This window comes from Paracoccidioides brasiliensis (genome assembly GCF_000150735.1).
Source record: "Paracoccidioides brasiliensis Pb18 unplaced genomic scaffold supercont2.2, whole genome shotgun sequence".
In the NCBI taxonomy this organism is placed as follows: domain Eukaryota; kingdom Fungi; phylum Ascomycota; class Eurotiomycetes; order Onygenales; family Ajellomycetaceae; genus Paracoccidioides; species Paracoccidioides brasiliensis.
Genome location: NW_011371359.1, coordinates 196,984 through 213,496, shown reverse-complemented (window position 1 = coordinate 213,496; position 16,513 = coordinate 196,984). Strand labels below are relative to the sequence as shown.

The window sequence follows — 16,513 nt, the reverse complement described above, 5'->3', positions numbered from 1 at the left end:
TGTATAACTACATATATATATATCAAACAGACGCTAGACATATGTAGCATCCTCTCGTGCGTTGACTTTGAAACTAATATATTCATACATCATACACACTATTTAATATCTATCAACCATAACTTATAAAAGATGAGACAAAGACAGGTCAGACAAAAGATCGACTATTTAGAGCGGAGAATACACTATGTTCTCGCACCACATATCATTTAACAAAAAATAAACTATGAAACAAGCAACAATAGCCAAGCGGAATGATCAAAGCTCAGATAACTCTCAATCCTCCCGGGGAGTGCACAAAAAAAAAAAAAAAAGATAATAACTACTAGAAATAACCAGTGGGTTGTGGTAGTTGGCCCCCCCCCCCCCCCACACCTGTTATGTTTCATCCAGGACACCCTTCCATACCGGGGGGGGGGGGGGGGGGGGGGGGGGAAACAGATGAACATGGGGAAAATTCGCACTCATAAGATTCACACGCCGCAATCTCTCCATTCAAATGCCTCTGTTCATAGTATAGATTCTGCAGATGTAGGTGAAGCCTATCGATCTCCTGTCGCGCCTCCGCAGTCTTCTGTTTTGTGGCCCTGACGTTGAGAATAGCATCACGGTTCAGTCCTCGCAGTTGTGATAAAAGAGAAAAGACCAGCTTTTGCTGTTTTGATACCGATAAGATAAAGTCTTGCGATGGTGGAGAGAGCAGGCTTCTAGGGTCAATCATGGCGAGCAGATTTTCGCATTGCGATAGGGTTTCTGCGCTTGTCTGAAGGACTGGTAGGAGGGAGGGATCAACGACGATTTCGTCGACGGGCATCTTGTAAGGTGTGGAAGGATGTATTCAACCAGCTACAGAGTATTCGACGATGGTGATGAAGAAGTTGTGGTTGTGGCCGCATAGGACCTTTGTCTGCGAAAATGTTCGGAGCGTTAATGTTGAAGCTTGAATGAATTAATGGGGGAACATTTCTTGGCAACCGTCTTGCGACTTGGCGCTTCAAAATATCAACTCCAACAGCTGAAACCCTGTATTAGATAGTGTTACCTCTTTTTCGTTTATTCATTTACAAGTCGTCTATAAAGGATAACCTGCATAGAGGCTCCTATAACAAAATTTTCAGCATATGTCGACATAAACATCCCAAAGACGCACACAATTCCTGAGGCATCCTCCTCTTCATATCTTCAGCAATGACGAAGAGGCAGAGGTTTTCAACATCTGGGAGAAGCGACAACTCCCCTCTCTAATTCTATCAGCGATTATCTCCCTGCCTACGCTTGAGGTTGAACGGACTATTGTTAAAAGCCTATTTGCCTGCGAGAGGGAGCCCAAAGGAGCAACCATGGAAGCGTTGAAAATGGTATTCTAAAAGGTGACCAAGTGTTCGTTCGCTTGTAAACGAAAAGTCTTGCCGAGTTAATATAACTAACAGTGCTCGTCCAGTTGGCCCTATAAAGGTCTTAAAGCTTCAAAGGAAAATCAAGAGCGCACCTTGTCCGGCAAGGCTTGTTTCGCGAAAAAGTTTCCCTGGCGCAGATGTGTCCCGTGCAACAACTGGGGAACTGCATCACTACTTGATGACTTACCGGCAGCTCCGCCCAGAAACTCAGATAAACATTATACATTACCTTGACGGTGATTTTATAGTGCTTTGATTAGTGCATCCTGCGAGGTAAAATCCAAGGAACAAGCTGTTACCTTCGGGGGGGGAGGGTTATTCTCGAGGGCGAAAATCAGGGCAACAAGAAGAGCCGAGTGAACTATAGTTTATTCTCGCCCGAGGAACCCTTACTCCAGAACCATACAGCCGTCCAGTTAGCTAGTGAAGGGATTAAACAAGCTTCATCAGTTAATCGAAGGAACGTAATATTTTTGATCCGATATAATTAGAACATCGGTGGTTCTGAAAAGCAGCAATACCCCCAGAATTATGTCCGTCCCTGATGTAAGGAGAATCCCAGTGCCATGATATTAACTGACAGCGAGCGGAATAAAAGCACTAACATCATTGACTTCCGTTCAGTGAGCTGGTTCGGCGGGTATGGATAATTTTCCGGGACACAGATAATGAAAGCTTGATCCCTAACATACCCTGGGCTGATCAATGGTCAATCCCATGCTTGACCGGCCACAATTCGCCATGGATATCCGTAATCCCGCTATAAAATTGAATTTCTACCTGAGAGGAGGGGAACGGATTTGATTTTCGATAAAAAAAACCTTCTCGATCAATGGAAAGCAGATCCGTGGATCAGTTGTGGCCTGATCCGCAATGCCACCACCGCCAGAGCCAGATATGGGATTCATGTATGAGCACATCTATCAAGGGCAGCTGAAATATTTGGTAATTCAATAATCTAACGATCATATCAATCAAGGTTGAAAATCAGGAGGTGTGCAAATCAGAATGCCAACAGAACAGGAATAACTGGAAGGGTTGTTTGGCGTTCCAGTTGTTGTCGTAACAGCCATCCACGTGAAACGTTGTAAAGTAGTGATAATTGCTGAAAGATGTCTGCCCCCGCTTGGTGGGGCTGCAAGAAGCTTTTACATATACCATCAGTTTGCTGGACGGCTTGATGGACTCTCTGGAACAAGGACAAGTGCAGGGGGGAGGAGCCCATGTGAAGATATGTGAAGATGAATGACGGCATGAGACAGCAGGGAAAAGACGGTTCCAGGGCCTTTTTTTTTTTTTTTTTTTTTTTCTTTTGCGCCAGTTTTGCTGGGAGTGGGAGTATATTAGGATGAATGTAGTTAGCAGGGGGACGAGAACTAAGATAGGTAGAGGAGAAAGAACAAGAGTATGTTGTACCTGTGATGCATGCAGTTGGCTGAAGAGAGCAGGATAAATAGCTATGGTCCTTGCTACCAGCCTGGAGGTGTGTGCAGTGGCTGAGCACTGCCATGCTCCCTAGCAACCGCCTAATGCTTAACTAAATATCAGCTGAATCTTAACTAAAGAATAACTAAAACATTGGTACTGAATACCTTGGTAGCAGGGGCTAAAGCCTTAAAACGTAGAACGTTAGTTCTCCCTCCCTTATTGTTTCTTCTTCTTTCGTGTGTCTGTCTTCCTTGTATCTTCCTCTCCCGTTGATTTGACTATCGATTATTATTATTATTATTATTATTATTATATTATTATTTCTTACTTCCCCTTTCCTCTCTTCTTTGAGCAGCTTTCTCGATAATTTTCTCTTTCTCTGCTCTTACCCCACGATCTCGTCTTTAAACCCGTCGTCCCTAATTACATTGTTTTCCCCGGTATCGCCGCCTAACCGCCAACTGCCTGGGTATCCACCAACCACAGACGACTCTCCCTATTTCTCCCGCCGTCCGCGCCACCTATCCGAGCCCGTCTAGAATTCCTCTCATTTTCCCTCTCTTTCATGCTCCTATGTCAATTATTCTACTTCTTGTATCCTACGTTTTTTATATGAGACTGCTGCCATAACATTCTCGCTTTCCTCGGCCCCTTTTCGCCGGCACGCCGCACAGTTTATAGCTCCATTGGCCCCGCCAGCCAACTCAACAACACCAAAATCTCCTTGGTTTCCTTTTAATTCAATCTTATAGGAAAAGGGACCTGTTGGTTGAGTTTCCTGTTCGTCCAAAGGCTACCACCATGCCCTGTACGGGCCCGTCTGTCACCTTAGAGTCTTACGCGGACTCCAAACAAAGCTCCAATGCGTCCGGCCTTGCAGTCCCCGATGAACGTGCCAATTTACTGCGCAACACACGGCGAAGACATTCTTTTCATACATCTAGACGATTATCCTGTGATTATGATGCAGATGCTATATTCTTGCGGGTGAGTTAAGAATCATATGTTTCTAAACGTCACAGAGTCCCGTTGTAAGCAAAATATATTAATTCATATCGACTCCTTTTTGCTTTACTATTCAGGTCGAATTATTTCTCACGGAAATGGAGCGCCGGTTACAGTGGCTGGAGGAATATCGACAATCGCACATGACACACATCGATGCAAGGTTAAAACGAGGGTATGCCGCCCTACTCTCTGTTCGGGATTCCTGCTGCTATGCTTCGGGAGAACTGATGGGAAGCGGCAAACGACGGGCGAAGATCCTGGTAGAGACTCTGGAGGATCGTTACAATGAGGTCCTGGCAACCAAGGAAACCTTCGAGCAAAAAGCTCATGCCAGCATGCGTCTGATGGAGAATTTCCTGGGTGAGCTCGAGCTGGCGGCCCAGTCAGTGCGCGATCGGGGTCTATACAGCACGTTGGATGACGGATGGCGTGCAGTAGAGCCTAGCCTTACGCACGCCCGTGAAGTAATGGACGAAAGCCTAGCACATGCGCGCGAAGTCATGGATGAAAGTATCGAACACGCACGGGAAGCTCTACAGAAGAGAATCGAACGTGCCATCCAACTCGCCAAGGAACAACGTCTCATTCACTACTCAGACCTTCCACACCCTTGGCGTGTCAACCCGCACATCTTGCAGGGATACCGTTTCACAACGTCCAAGATCGAATGCGTAACGTCCGTCTTCACGTTCTCCAATGAGCTTTTCAACATCTGGTCACACTTCATTGGCCTGATCATCGTCCTAGCCATTGCATTCTACTTCTACCCCTCCAACCCAAATTTCTCCGCCAGCACAACCACCGACGTCGCAATTGCCGGCATCTTCTTCCTCGCAGCCTGCAAATGCCTCGTCTGCAGTACGCTATGGCATACAATGAACGGCATCGCGTCACAACCGCTCATGGAAAGATTCGCCTGCGTCGATTATACGGGCATATCGCTCCTCGTCGCCGCCTCCATCGTCACGACAGAATACACAGCGTTTTATTGCGAACCAGTCTCCAGGTGGATCTATATTGTCACAACGTCCACTTTAGGTATCGCCGGTGTCATTCTCCCCTGGCACCCTACCTTCAACCGTTCAGACATGGCCTGGGCCCGTGTGGCCTTCTACGTAACCCTAGCAGCCACTGGCTTCGCTCCAATCGCCCAACTGAGCCTGACAAGGAGTTTGGGATGGTCTCTGTACTTCTACGCACCCTTGCTGAAATCTCTCGGCGTGTACCTGCTTGGCGCATTGGTGTATGCCTCGCAAATCCCCGAGCGCTGGCATCCGGGCTTCTTCGACTACCTTGGCGGCAGCCACAATATTTGGCACGTTGCTGTGCTCGGCGGAATTCTGTTTCATTATGGAGCTATGCAGGATCTATTTACAGGAGCGTTTGTAAGGGCTGAGGGGGAGTGTCCGACTTTGGTGGTGTAGGTGAGAGCTATACCCTTGTTTGTATGGTTATCTGCGTTCTTCGTCTCTTTGTCCGTATAGTAGGAGGGTCGAAAATGAAACGCACATAAGAGAATTTGGAAGGCCAGATTCAACTCAATATACCCGCTAGCATCTCACAGCCGATGGCCCCAAGTAGCATATGGCCTTTTGAGTTGAAATGCCGAGCGGGTTCAACAGGTCGCTCGAACCAAAAGTTTGCTTTTTGACGATTTGACTTTGTTGAAGGAGAGGAACGCGACCTTTCTTTTTGCCTGTTTCCAAAAATTTTCCCTTCATTTGTTTGTTCAACAAACGGAAACGGAAAGAAATAAAAGAAATAAAAGGAAAGGAAGAAGATAAGGCCAAAGCTCCCTTCCACACCAGCTGGTTCGGCCTGTTTGCGAGGTACAGAACAAACCACGCCTTTGAAGGACGGCTGGTGACATATGACAAAGCATGCCTTGCTTGCATGGTCTTCCTGCTGCATGTGCCCATGGTTAATCTTGCATATCACCGCGCATTTGCATCGAGCGTCCTTCATAGCTAGCTAGGTTCTTTTAACCTATCTACCGGTACGTCCTGATATAGTACCTACCTGCCGAATGGGCTTTAAACAGCTGTGGGTGGGATATGTCTGGACCGAGAGCAGAAGAAGGGGGCGAGAAAGACTACCTAAGTTTACTCGTTCCCGTGTTCTGCTGTTATGTACATATATTGCAGTCAGTTTTTTTTTTTTGGGGGGGGGGGGGCGGGGGGGGGGGGGGGGGGGCGCGCTTACTGTACTATACAAAAACATAGAAAACATAAATGACACCATAGAAGTTGAAAAGGGTGAAAATCACGAAGTCCTGTTTTATGTAGCCTGTGCGCAAATGTCCTTCGGGGCCAGAGTAGAGGATGGGCACCTATAGCGTGCAGCATCCACTGATTCGGGTTGCCCTCCCAAATATTTCCAGGGGCGAATGAAGTCCTCGAGACACCAGGTGGCGCAAAGCTTTCTATTCAAACCAATTCCCCCCCCTAGACGCCGAGAGATAGGAGTCCAATTCTCAATTCTTTCAATCCTAAGGAAAACCAGTTCATACACACATACAGTGCATCCAACTCATGCCTGCTTTTACCCCTTTCTACCATTCTTCTCCCTTTAGTTTTTTTCTATGGATACAACTGCAGCCCAACGAATCATCCAAATGAAATACCCCATATTACCATTGTCCTCCGCGTGCAAGGGAGGCAGCTAGCTATTGGAGCATCAGCAAAACTGAGGAGAATCACACTGGAGGGGAAAAAGAGGATGAAAGGATATGGTGGCAGGTAGAACGAGAACTTTGGCATCTCGATGCAGCTCTTGCGCTCATAATATTTCCATGCTAGTCATAGTCCGAGCAAACTGAGCAATCTTGGTCGAGTAGAGAGTACTCGAAGCGGGAGCCATATCCAGATATGAGACACAACAGAGCTGATGGTACCAATGCTGGGATGGAGCCTTTGGATTGGACACGACGTGGTCTCCGCAGCGATGTGGAAGGGAGGATGCCCTTCTTCTTAAATATTTGCCTCCATATCGACCTCTAAACTTATTAAACCCACACAGTGTGCGTGTGTACCACCTGGCAAAAGCATTCTCATCACCAACCATAGTTACAGTATCCGGGGTCCTTTGACATATATGCACTTTCTTCTGAGACATTGCATGCATATCAAACACCAGTCTGCTAATTCCCTCAAGAATACACCGTACACTGTCAAAGCTCACCTCGCTTCACCCTCCTCGGCCCTCTCTTGTGTGACCACAAAGTCACTTTTGAACTCGGGCTTTTCCAACTCCATCGCCACTAGTGGCGTTCCCCGCAATTCTGCCTCGATCTGCATGATACGCCGCTGTTCTTCATGCGCGGCTGCATCACCAAAAACGAGGTCCATATCTTCTAGAGTCTGCTTTTAACAGAAAGTGGGTGTCTGGTGAGCCTCTTGCTTTGTAGCTTATGGGTATAAAATGTAACAGAGCAAAGGAAAGAATGGGAAAGTAAAAATGAAAATGAAAAAATAACAAAAAGAAAACGTACCTTTCCTCTCGTTTCAGGAATGAAGAAGAAGGCAAAGAGAAGGCCGAGTAAACAGTTTGCCGCAAAGAAAATATATACTCCCCAGGTTATGCATTCGAGCATCTTGGGGGCGACAAGCCCAATTATACTAAAGCAAGGTTCGGGATTCGTTAGCCTCTGTATAAGCAGAGATAGTCCCAAGGTTTTTTCTCTTTTGCGGTTCCTTACAAATTGCACATCCATGTGACAGAGATAGTTATCGAAACAGCCTTTGAACGGATGGAAGCATTGAAGATTTCAGAGGGAAGAACCCACGCAATTGGCGCTGGAGTTTTGTCGATTTTAGCATAGACCTCTCTACAAGAGAGATATGAATTAAACTCGGGATTTTCACGGCCCCTATTCACTATTAAACAGAATTGGATAGATAGATTACATACCGAACGAATATGAAAAATTTATATCATAGACATAAACAAAAATCATACCGGCCCATGCGGCTGCTTGGTGGTTAATGAGGGCCGATCCGTAATGGCCAATGATGGCACCCACGATGGTAAGTGAGATGCAAGTTCCAGCTCCACCGTACATGAGCAGGATCCTGCGGCCAACTCGATCTATAAGGAAGAGGGCAGGAAGCGTGCTGAGACAGTTAACGATACCGTAAACACCGGTAGCCAGTAGTGAAATCTGGGTGAAACCGGGTGGTTAGAATGGGATCTTCCTGTTCAACTGGTGGTTTCAATGTCTGGGGATTTGTAACTGTATTTTTACTAAGGCCTAGTTGGCCAAACATCACAGGTGCGTAGTATATCATCGCTGTAATTTCCAAAGTCAGTTGCTGTCTACAATAAATACATCAATGACGCAAGGATTCCTTTACCAACTGACCATTACACCCCATAAACTGCTGAAAATACATCATGCAGCATCCAATTGCCAGCCGTTTAGATCTTGACCGGGTGCTAATCAGGGAGAAGTACTGCCACAATATTAGCTAAATCCACTTTGTATAGCAATATCACAAGCCCTCAGAGTCCAAAATAACTACCTGCGCTGCATGCAACTTCACCCCACTCAAACCACCATAGTATTCTCTGGCAAATGAGTTTTCAAGAATCACAGATGCTTTTATTCCCAAATATTCAGTCATCAGATCTGGATTGTCGGTGGACTTCCGTCGAAGTCTGCCCAACGTATTAAGCGCATCCCCATCCTTATCTTTCATCAGCGACCATCTAGGTGAATCAGGGAAGAAAAACATCGCCACCCCCAGAATAATGGCAGGGGGTATTTGTATGCCAAATGGAATCCGCCAAGCTAAATCAGATTGACCATCACAACCGTTCGGGCCGACATCATGATATGGGTCGAAGGTATGAGAATCAGGGGTTCCTCCTGAGTATGTCATGTTGGAGGTGCAGTGTGACCCTCCAATGAAGTTTGAACCGTATTCAATCCAATAGCTCAGTAGAATACCAAGCGTAATTGAAACTGTTGTACGCAACGTCAGAAACTTCGGGATAATTGAACTGGAGGACTGCAAATGGTGAAAAACCAAATCTACTTACGTTGGTGAAATACTATGAGTGTGCCCCTGATTGAGGGCAACGAAACCTCACTAATGTACATTGGAACAACCATAGTCAATTGCCCAACAGCAAAACCACCAATCGCACGACCTAAATGAAGGAGCGCAGTCCGTCCTGTCAGTGCCACACTGGTCCTTGGAAGAAGAGAGGAAAAAAAGGCAGTTTTCCCATTACCCATGAAGAGCATCGTCAGATTAACCGCTCCCGCTTGGATAGCAGAGCCGATCGAGAAAATGGCGACTGCTACGATAATGGACAGCCTTCTGCCAACGTAGTCTGCAAAAGTTCCATTCAGCAGAGCGCCTAGCCAGGCAGCTAAACAACGCTATTAGAACAACAGTTTATATGCTCTAAAATCTGGCTTGGTTCACTGAGGATACTCTCGGGGGCATCCGAACGTACTCAACAGCAGCGTCGACACAAACCACCCTTTGAACCTGCTATCTGCATAAACTCTGGGAAACGAAGCTCCAAAAGACTCCATAGTGAGTACTCCAGACACGACGCCCTGGTCATAACCAAAGAGAAGGCCACCAATTGAGGAAAACTGTGAACCCATTGAGCCGTTAAGCGATGTGCTCTGAATCCGAGTAGAAGCTCTTTCAACATACCAGGACAACTCCAAACAAGAACAAATTCTTTAAAAGCACACGGAATACCCCTGACTCTGACCTGCGAGCCTCACCTCGAGAGGAAGCACCGTCATCATGGATGAATTGCTGCGTCATCGCGAACAAGCTAGGAACTGGAATTCTGCGATTAGGAAATGCGCAACGGGACTCAAAATGAGGCCAGGGGCCTGACATGGACAGAGATATCCCCAGGCTAAATAAACCATTCAAGCCGGACAGAAAGAAGAAGGAGGAGGAGGAGGAGAAGAAGAAAAAACCAAATGAAGTATGACACAGATAAAATCAGTGGCATTGGGGTGTTCTTCCGTGATCAACTGCAATAGCCATCCATATCTTCATCCTCGATGAGGTGCCCCCTTCTTACCGTCATATAGCAGCAACCAACCAAGATTATCAGTAAACAACTGTTTATTAGGAATCAAGATCCGATCATCCATAGGACCGGCAGTTAAAGTAGTTGGCAGCGGATGTCCGGGGTTCTCGAGGATGAGACGGCTAATGTACCCCATTATGCCCAACGCTAAAATGTTGAGGTGGACTGACAATTATATACTCCGTATATCATTGGCTATAGTTTAATATTTCTCAGAAAATCTCCTTCTGGTAGCAGAGGACATCCCCTTCAATGAACTTTATTATCATGATTGCCAGTAAACTAACTCCCTATGTACGTGGCTCTGAGACAAAAGCTTATCTTAATTCTCATAATATCTAACAGGATAGAAGCGAGGAATTATACCCGAATAATCTACGTATTTGGGGAATAACACGGGCATATCTATCCGGATCGACCTGGGTTCCTTGAATCCATGTGGCAATTAGGGGGCAACAGATCAAAACCATGTGAGGGCTACGAGCTGGCATGTCACAGTTTCAACTTTGGAAAAGATCGAATCAGTTTCCACAAACTTGAGCTCTCAATGACTTAGTTGCCTTGAATGGGAGCAGACGAAGCAGTATCCTTCTGTCTTCTTCCGGTGGGACAACAAGGCAGTTAATGGATGTATTTCATGGATAGAAATCGTATCTCTTCGTTCCCCCCATACTATCGGAGACACTCCCTAACTTTCACCACCCAAATAACCATTCTAGGGCATTGAATTCCTGCTAGTTGACAGAAAACATCTGCTGCATGGCGACGACAAATGCATCTCGTACAGAGTGGTCTGCAGATATTTAATCCCAACCCGTGCGTGCACAGATCACTCATTAAACAGGCTCGACCTCAGGAGTCGGAGTTAAGGTCAAGACGTCATAATACTCTTCTACCTGCCAGCTGCAAGCAAAAAATAATGAAAAAAATATAAAATAACAAAAAATAAAATGAAAATGAAAATTCCTAGACTCGTTCCAATTTTACGACCAGGAAGTCTTAATATCTGATTAGGAGTGGTAAAAGACCGGTATTCTCCATAAAGAAGATGAGAATCATCGTTGAGGATGCGCCGTTCGATTGCTTGCCAGGACCCTTTCCATAACCAGCAGGGTAACTAGAGACGATCCCACTATCCATGTTTCATCTTCATAGGTTCCTAGGTACCCTCCCGAGGAAATGCTACGTAGAATTTATGTTGACCTTGAAACACAGACGTCTATTCTACCGTACTTCCACGCAATGATGCGAGCCGAGAGTTTTATAGATCTTGGGGGTGTTGTGGAGGAGAGGGAGCCGTTATCGAACAAACAATACCTCCGGATATTTTGCCTCATTGGGGACCAATCGGGGCAGTGATGAGGTTGATATTGTGGCTACGACGTTAGTTAATTCCCGTTCTGACACTATTCAGCTAGACTTGGACAACACCACGAAAGAAAAAAAAAATAAAGCAAGAGGAATGTGTTTTAACTCCCACGTTAAACCCGGAAGATCGGAGTAGCGCTTAAAAAGATCGTATCACAGAGCCGTAGCTGAAACAGATTAGAGGCATTTTTGCGCCCCGAAGAGATGAATGAGCTGTTTAACCATCATGTCCGTGTATCGCCGCCCAAATTGGTCTTGATTCGGTCACGTTTGTTCGTTGACAATATTAGAGTTCCTGGCATTGTCTAAGTGTCAGCAGTCAATCAGTTTTGGGAGCGGGATTTCAAACCTTGCAATTCCAGCGTTACCGTTCGTCGCGGAGACGAGCCCTTCCCAGCAGCAATCAGCATCCCAAGTAGTTGGCAGCGACCCTAGAGAATTTGCAGAACGGAATGGAGATCAGCGTGTTTGTGCTTCCAGGGCTCATGTTTTTATGGAAATGTTGGGAAGATGAATGTTTCCCTCCCGTTGAACACCGGAAAACCCCTCAGCAAGGAAGTCAATTGCACTAATGGGTACATCATGTTCAATCCTTTCTAGAGTTACATCTGGATCTAATTCTTCTCTATGGCTGTTCACAATATTCTATATTTTTGAATCAACGGGCTGTGGATGTCCCCTACTCCAATGAGGCATGAGATAAGGGGCTGTGCATTGGTGAATATACCATTTTTACCTGACCTCCCGGATTCAAGCGGATATCGGTTGGGGTTGGTGATGAAAGAAAGGAAGAGGAACTTATTATTGGTCGATCTCTTCCGGGAAAGAAAATGCCGATGATAGGGTTTGATCTAGACGGCCCTAAATGGCAACCGAGAAAGCATTTTTCCATACTGCGGAAAAACTAAATGGAGAATCAGGACGTCTTTCCCAAAGGCCTCACGTATCATCGTTAGGATGATTTCCAGTTCGGGATTTTGCACTGTGAGGAACATGTGTGGTACAAGGTTTGCGAAATCGCGATTCTATTCATAACGGATACCTAGGGGACATCGGCGTTGGAAGGTTATGGTCGTGGAATGTATCATTTAGTTGGGGAGTTCAACTGTTTGGGTAAAAGGTTCTGGAGCACTGGAATTACGCATTTCGACCTTCCTCTTCTGAAAACGGCCTTGCATCCAGCATCTATACATCTTCAGTTTCCGTTGCCGATTGACGATTAGTCGCCGGTCAACTCCAAGGTCTAATATTTCAAATCCGGCATCGTCTGGTGGCGCATCTGGGAAAGAGCACGTTCTACGTGCATCGATGCCCTTCCCGTTTTCAGGAATTCCGTTCCGAGGACTCCATCGACCCCAGATACGGATCAACTCATCCTTCTCGAAAAAATAGACTCTCGTTCCATCCCCCCTGACGTAGAAGTTTTCGCCCATCCACCTCCCGCTCTTAAATCGCACCTGCGCGAGATCCCCCCTCCCATAATCTCTAAAAAGTACATGTCCCCCAGGCTTCAGAACTCGGTATATGTTTTCCACCGCACGTCCCCACTCATTGGGCGATAGTGCTGAAAAGATAAAAATCATCACAACCACGTCCACAGAATCTGGTCCAAGTCCAGGTGGAAATGAATCCACCTCTACCTCAGCCGAAACATCCCATACATCCGCTTGCATATACTTCTCATCATAGTGCTCACTCTTGCGCATAACTTCAACTGCTTTTTTAGAGTAATCGCATGCATGCAGCCTAAGCCGCTCATTCTTATTACTTGCGAGGATCGGAAAAGCAGAGTTACCCGCACCCGCACCAACCTCCAAGATAACCGTGGGCCCCGCGTCTGCTTGCGTTACTTCGGCCAGGATGGGGAATTCTTGCTGCAGCCATTTGCGATTCTTGAAAAAATTGCTCGTATTATGTTTGTAAAATAAGTTCCAGAATTTGGATGGGTTGGCGTTGTATTTCTCGCGAGCGTCTTCGGGGACAGGCGACTCCTTTTGCTTCAGATATTGAAGCTCCGCATACTCGCGGTACTCAGCATCAGTTTCGACGTGATCCCATGCGTTGAATTCAAATACATCGTCGCCTTCTTCGAGATAGCGCGAGCCGAATTGGAAGGGATCTGTTCGCTTCTCGTTGCTGGCGGGGTCGTGGGAGCGATGGCGGGGTACCGGCTGAACAGCCCGGGCAATAGCTTCGTAGTCGTCATTTCCCTCAAGCTGTAAGGGAGGCATTATATCGCTTCTCCCAAACTGTGCAAAATGGGGCGGGGGGGGGGGGGAAGTATAGAGGGCGAAAACCAAATGCCAAGGGGAAATGTTGTTGTCGAAACAAATTTACCATTCCAAACGTTTGGTCTGGCATTTTTTCTTTGTCTTGTTATTCGAAATTCAACGGATCATTGTTTCTCCTTGAAAAAGCTAAGATAAGGTTCGGAACCATGTGATCGAGGGGTTTCGGAGAAATAGTTCATCCTCGCATTTTTTGTGCCTTGAAATCAGCTTACCTTGGATACAACTAGCGCATGTAAAATTACCTCGCTTGATCCAATAGCAACAGCCCAATTGTTGACTTGCCAGATCACTGGGAGCCGCCGTCAGGAGTTGTAATGTACGGTCATCGAGGCTGAGTCGGGTCTTGGGCAAACCATCCCGTAGTTAACTACTTGTAGGGGGGGGGGGGGAAAAGACAAAACATCCAACGTTGTACGAAGCTGGTCCTTGAAGGCATCAACAACAACGTCCAATTCTCGCCAATCCTACCACTGTGCATGTTGTGAATCTTGGTTTTGTTGTTGATCCTCTTTGCGTAAATCCCCTTCTGGCCTTGCTTGTTGCCGTCTTTCCTTGCCTTGGTGTAGCTTCTTCCTCTCTTATCTTTTCGTCCCTTGAGTTGTCCCTTATCACCCATGTTTATCCAAAAATAGATCTGGCTTTTTCTGGCTCTCGCCAAAAGGACAAGGGAAACATTCGCCCTATCACTAGACTCTCCTATCTCCTGTCCCAAGTTCTATTTTACAAGCCTTTCTTCTATCGTTCTCATTCTTTTCAACAAGAATTCAACGGTATCCCGTTCCTATCGACAGATATATAGTCTGAAAGATGTCCTTCCTTGGAAGCTTCTGTTGCTTCTTTCCCACCCGACGACAGCTCCCATACTCTCCCACCCTTCATCGGCAGCCTTATGATCCTCAAGCAGGTTTCAGGCATAGTCGCGGGGCCGGTGGAGACGTGGATGCGCCCGGCATAGATGAACCATATCTGTCTATGGCTCCTCTACCAAGATACACCCCACTACCTATGAGACTCCACGAAAAGACGCTTGCATTTCAACACCAACACTCTGATTTCCCACGATTTGAGAAAAATCCGAACGAATTTGAGCGGGGACTTGCTTCGTCTCATTTCGATGACCTCTCTGATGCCTCGTCAGTTGTGTCAGTGCCAAGCAGTTTTGGAAATACGTCAACTGCAACGACAGAAACCCCTCCTCCTCCATATTCGCCCAACTCGTCAAGAGATCCATCCCGCCGCTCAATGTCCATATCTGTGTCAACCCAGGGGACCGGTTTCACCAATGCTAGCCTAGAAAGCTCTGATCCCCAATCGCTTGATATCCAGCTTCCTCTACCTCCACCTTCTGCGATCTATAGATCTCATACCGCAGATCAGTTCCCGGAAACCAGCCGCGAGGGCTATAGACGCTCATTAGATGAACAAATAAATCGGTCATTATCTTCATTACCTCCGGCCTATCCGAGAAGAGAGTAGTTTAATCCCATTGCCACGCATGACAGTTCAATAGATTACGGGATTTGTTTGTGTCCCGTATCACCAGAAGGACCTATCTTCCTATCTCCAATGATGTACGTTCGGGTGTAAAGCTCAATCCTGTCGAAGGAACCTTGTCGTCAATGCGTATCTAGTTCATGAACTCATCGTCCTCCACTCCTCCTTCTGTGACCGCATCAGTTGACACAACACTCCACGTCATCTGTATTTATTAGAATATTCACTGCTAGTTCTCTCTTTTCATTCTCAGGTATTTTTGAGTAGATAAGCTTCTCAGAATTTACAGCATTGAAATGTTCATTTATATCTCTGACTATTTTTATTATATTATACTATATTCATTTACTTCATACACACTATTCGTTCCCCTTATAGAAGTCGTCCCCTGCAACGAAAGCAATTTATGCACCTTTCCATCCTGCATATGGAAACGATTCTTTTATCAAACACCGACGTTCAAAAAGCTCACTTTTATCACAAATAGGGCTACTTTTGAATTGATTGGTTCATACTAATGAATAACATCTTACTTTCCACCTTTCTGATTTCATCTCCTTGGGTTTCGCTCACTTACTCTCCTTCATTTTCAACCTTTCGTAGTATCAAATCCACATTAAATATTTTGAGTTTCTAAATTTTTTATTTGAAGAGAGTGGGGCGGTTTTGATCCACTCCATTCGTATTATTTCGTGTATCAAAGGAACTTTAAAAGAATGTGGTGTTTGGTGAAGGCTGGTGGGGATACATATATTTTAATATATGAGAATGACATTATCATCACCATCCTCATTTAAAACTCATTTATGAACTCTGTAAATAAACACATGTATCATTCTTTTTCATTTTTCAGTTGAATATTGTTGAAACTAATAATAAATTTAAAAGTTGAGTAACTAACCAGCACAATGTTGTTGATCAACAAACTGGTTAAGAGTACTTTCATAAAAGTAATAAATTCAAATACTTCTTTTCACAGATTTAATAACTATTACTACATTCTATTTTAATTTATTCAGTGAAGTTAAACTGAACATTAGTTATTCATTAGAAGTTAGGGAATGGGACTGAATTATTAAAGACCCATAACTAATGTAACATAAATGCAAGTCTATGTCCATAAATGAATACATTAGGGATGATTTTTATCTTCTGGAACTTTTCATTTCACTAGAATACTCAACGAAGAGCATACAGAGAAAGTTATATGAAAGAAATATATGTTAAATGAAGACTTGAGAGAGTTAAATGGAAATGAATGAAAAGGAAATAAGACCTTTTAAAAATTGCAAAAGAATACGCACTGAAATTGTAATTGAAGGACAATAGATGAATATCAATAGTTCTTAGATTTAAAGCAAGAAAATCATATCATTCCAACCCTGACATTGAATAGAAATTAGGAAAGACTACAGCCTTAGAAACGCATTAACATAGTCAAAGGTGAAACAGCGAGAGGGA

General features: G+C 45.3%; 5 protein-coding genes across 5 annotated transcripts in view; 2 read left to right on the top strand and 3 right to left on the bottom strand.

Annotated features, from left to right (window-relative positions):
- Positions 1 to 814, bottom strand: part of PADG_11230 (uncharacterized protein) — a gene marked incomplete at both ends in the record, with an annotated part of 1,204 nt that extends 390 nt beyond the window's left edge. The window contains one exon of the mRNA XM_010759495.1: positions 478 to 814. Within this exon, the coding sequence (XP_010757797.1) occupies positions 478 to 814 (337 nt within the window). The remainder of the gene's footprint in view (positions 1 to 477) is intronic.
- A 2,812-nt stretch (positions 815 to 3,626) lies between these two features.
- Positions 3,627 to 5,257, top strand: PADG_01257 (uncharacterized protein; the record flags this gene model as incomplete). Its single annotated transcript, XM_010759079.1, has 2 exons — positions 3,627 to 3,812; positions 3,908 to 5,257. The coding sequence occupies 2 exons, from the start codon at positions 3,627 to 3,629 to the stop codon at positions 5,255 to 5,257; spliced, it is 1,536 nt and encodes a 511-aa protein (XP_010757381.1).
- Positions 5,258 to 7,009: 1,752 nt separating this feature from the next.
- On the bottom strand, positions 7,010 to 9,622 carry PADG_01256 (uncharacterized protein; the record flags this gene model as incomplete). Its single annotated transcript, XM_010758540.1, has 10 exons — positions 7,010 to 7,192; positions 7,324 to 7,450; positions 7,531 to 7,627; positions 7,743 to 7,992; positions 8,066 to 8,121; positions 8,194 to 8,284; positions 8,354 to 8,796; positions 8,874 to 9,209; positions 9,297 to 9,474; positions 9,506 to 9,622. The coding sequence occupies 10 exons, from the start codon at positions 9,620 to 9,622 to the stop codon at positions 7,010 to 7,012; spliced, it is 1,878 nt and encodes a 625-aa protein (XP_010756842.1).
- A 2,733-nt stretch (positions 9,623 to 12,355) lies between these two features.
- Positions 12,356 to 13,498, bottom strand: PADG_01254 (tRNA(Thr) (cytosine(32)-N(3))-methyltransferase; the record flags this gene model as incomplete). Its single annotated transcript, XM_010759078.1, has 1 exon — positions 12,356 to 13,498. The coding sequence occupies one exon, from the start codon at positions 13,496 to 13,498 to the stop codon at positions 12,356 to 12,358; it is 1,143 nt and encodes a 380-aa protein (XP_010757380.1).
- Positions 13,499 to 14,365: 867 nt separating this feature from the next.
- PADG_01253 (uncharacterized protein) lies at positions 14,366 to 15,034 on the top strand (the record flags this gene model as incomplete). The annotated part of the gene is made up of 1 exon (XM_010759077.1): positions 14,366 to 15,034. The coding sequence occupies one exon, from the start codon at positions 14,366 to 14,368 to the stop codon at positions 15,032 to 15,034; it is 669 nt and encodes a 222-aa protein (XP_010757379.1).
- Between the last annotated feature and the right edge of the window lie 1,479 nt (positions 15,035 to 16,513).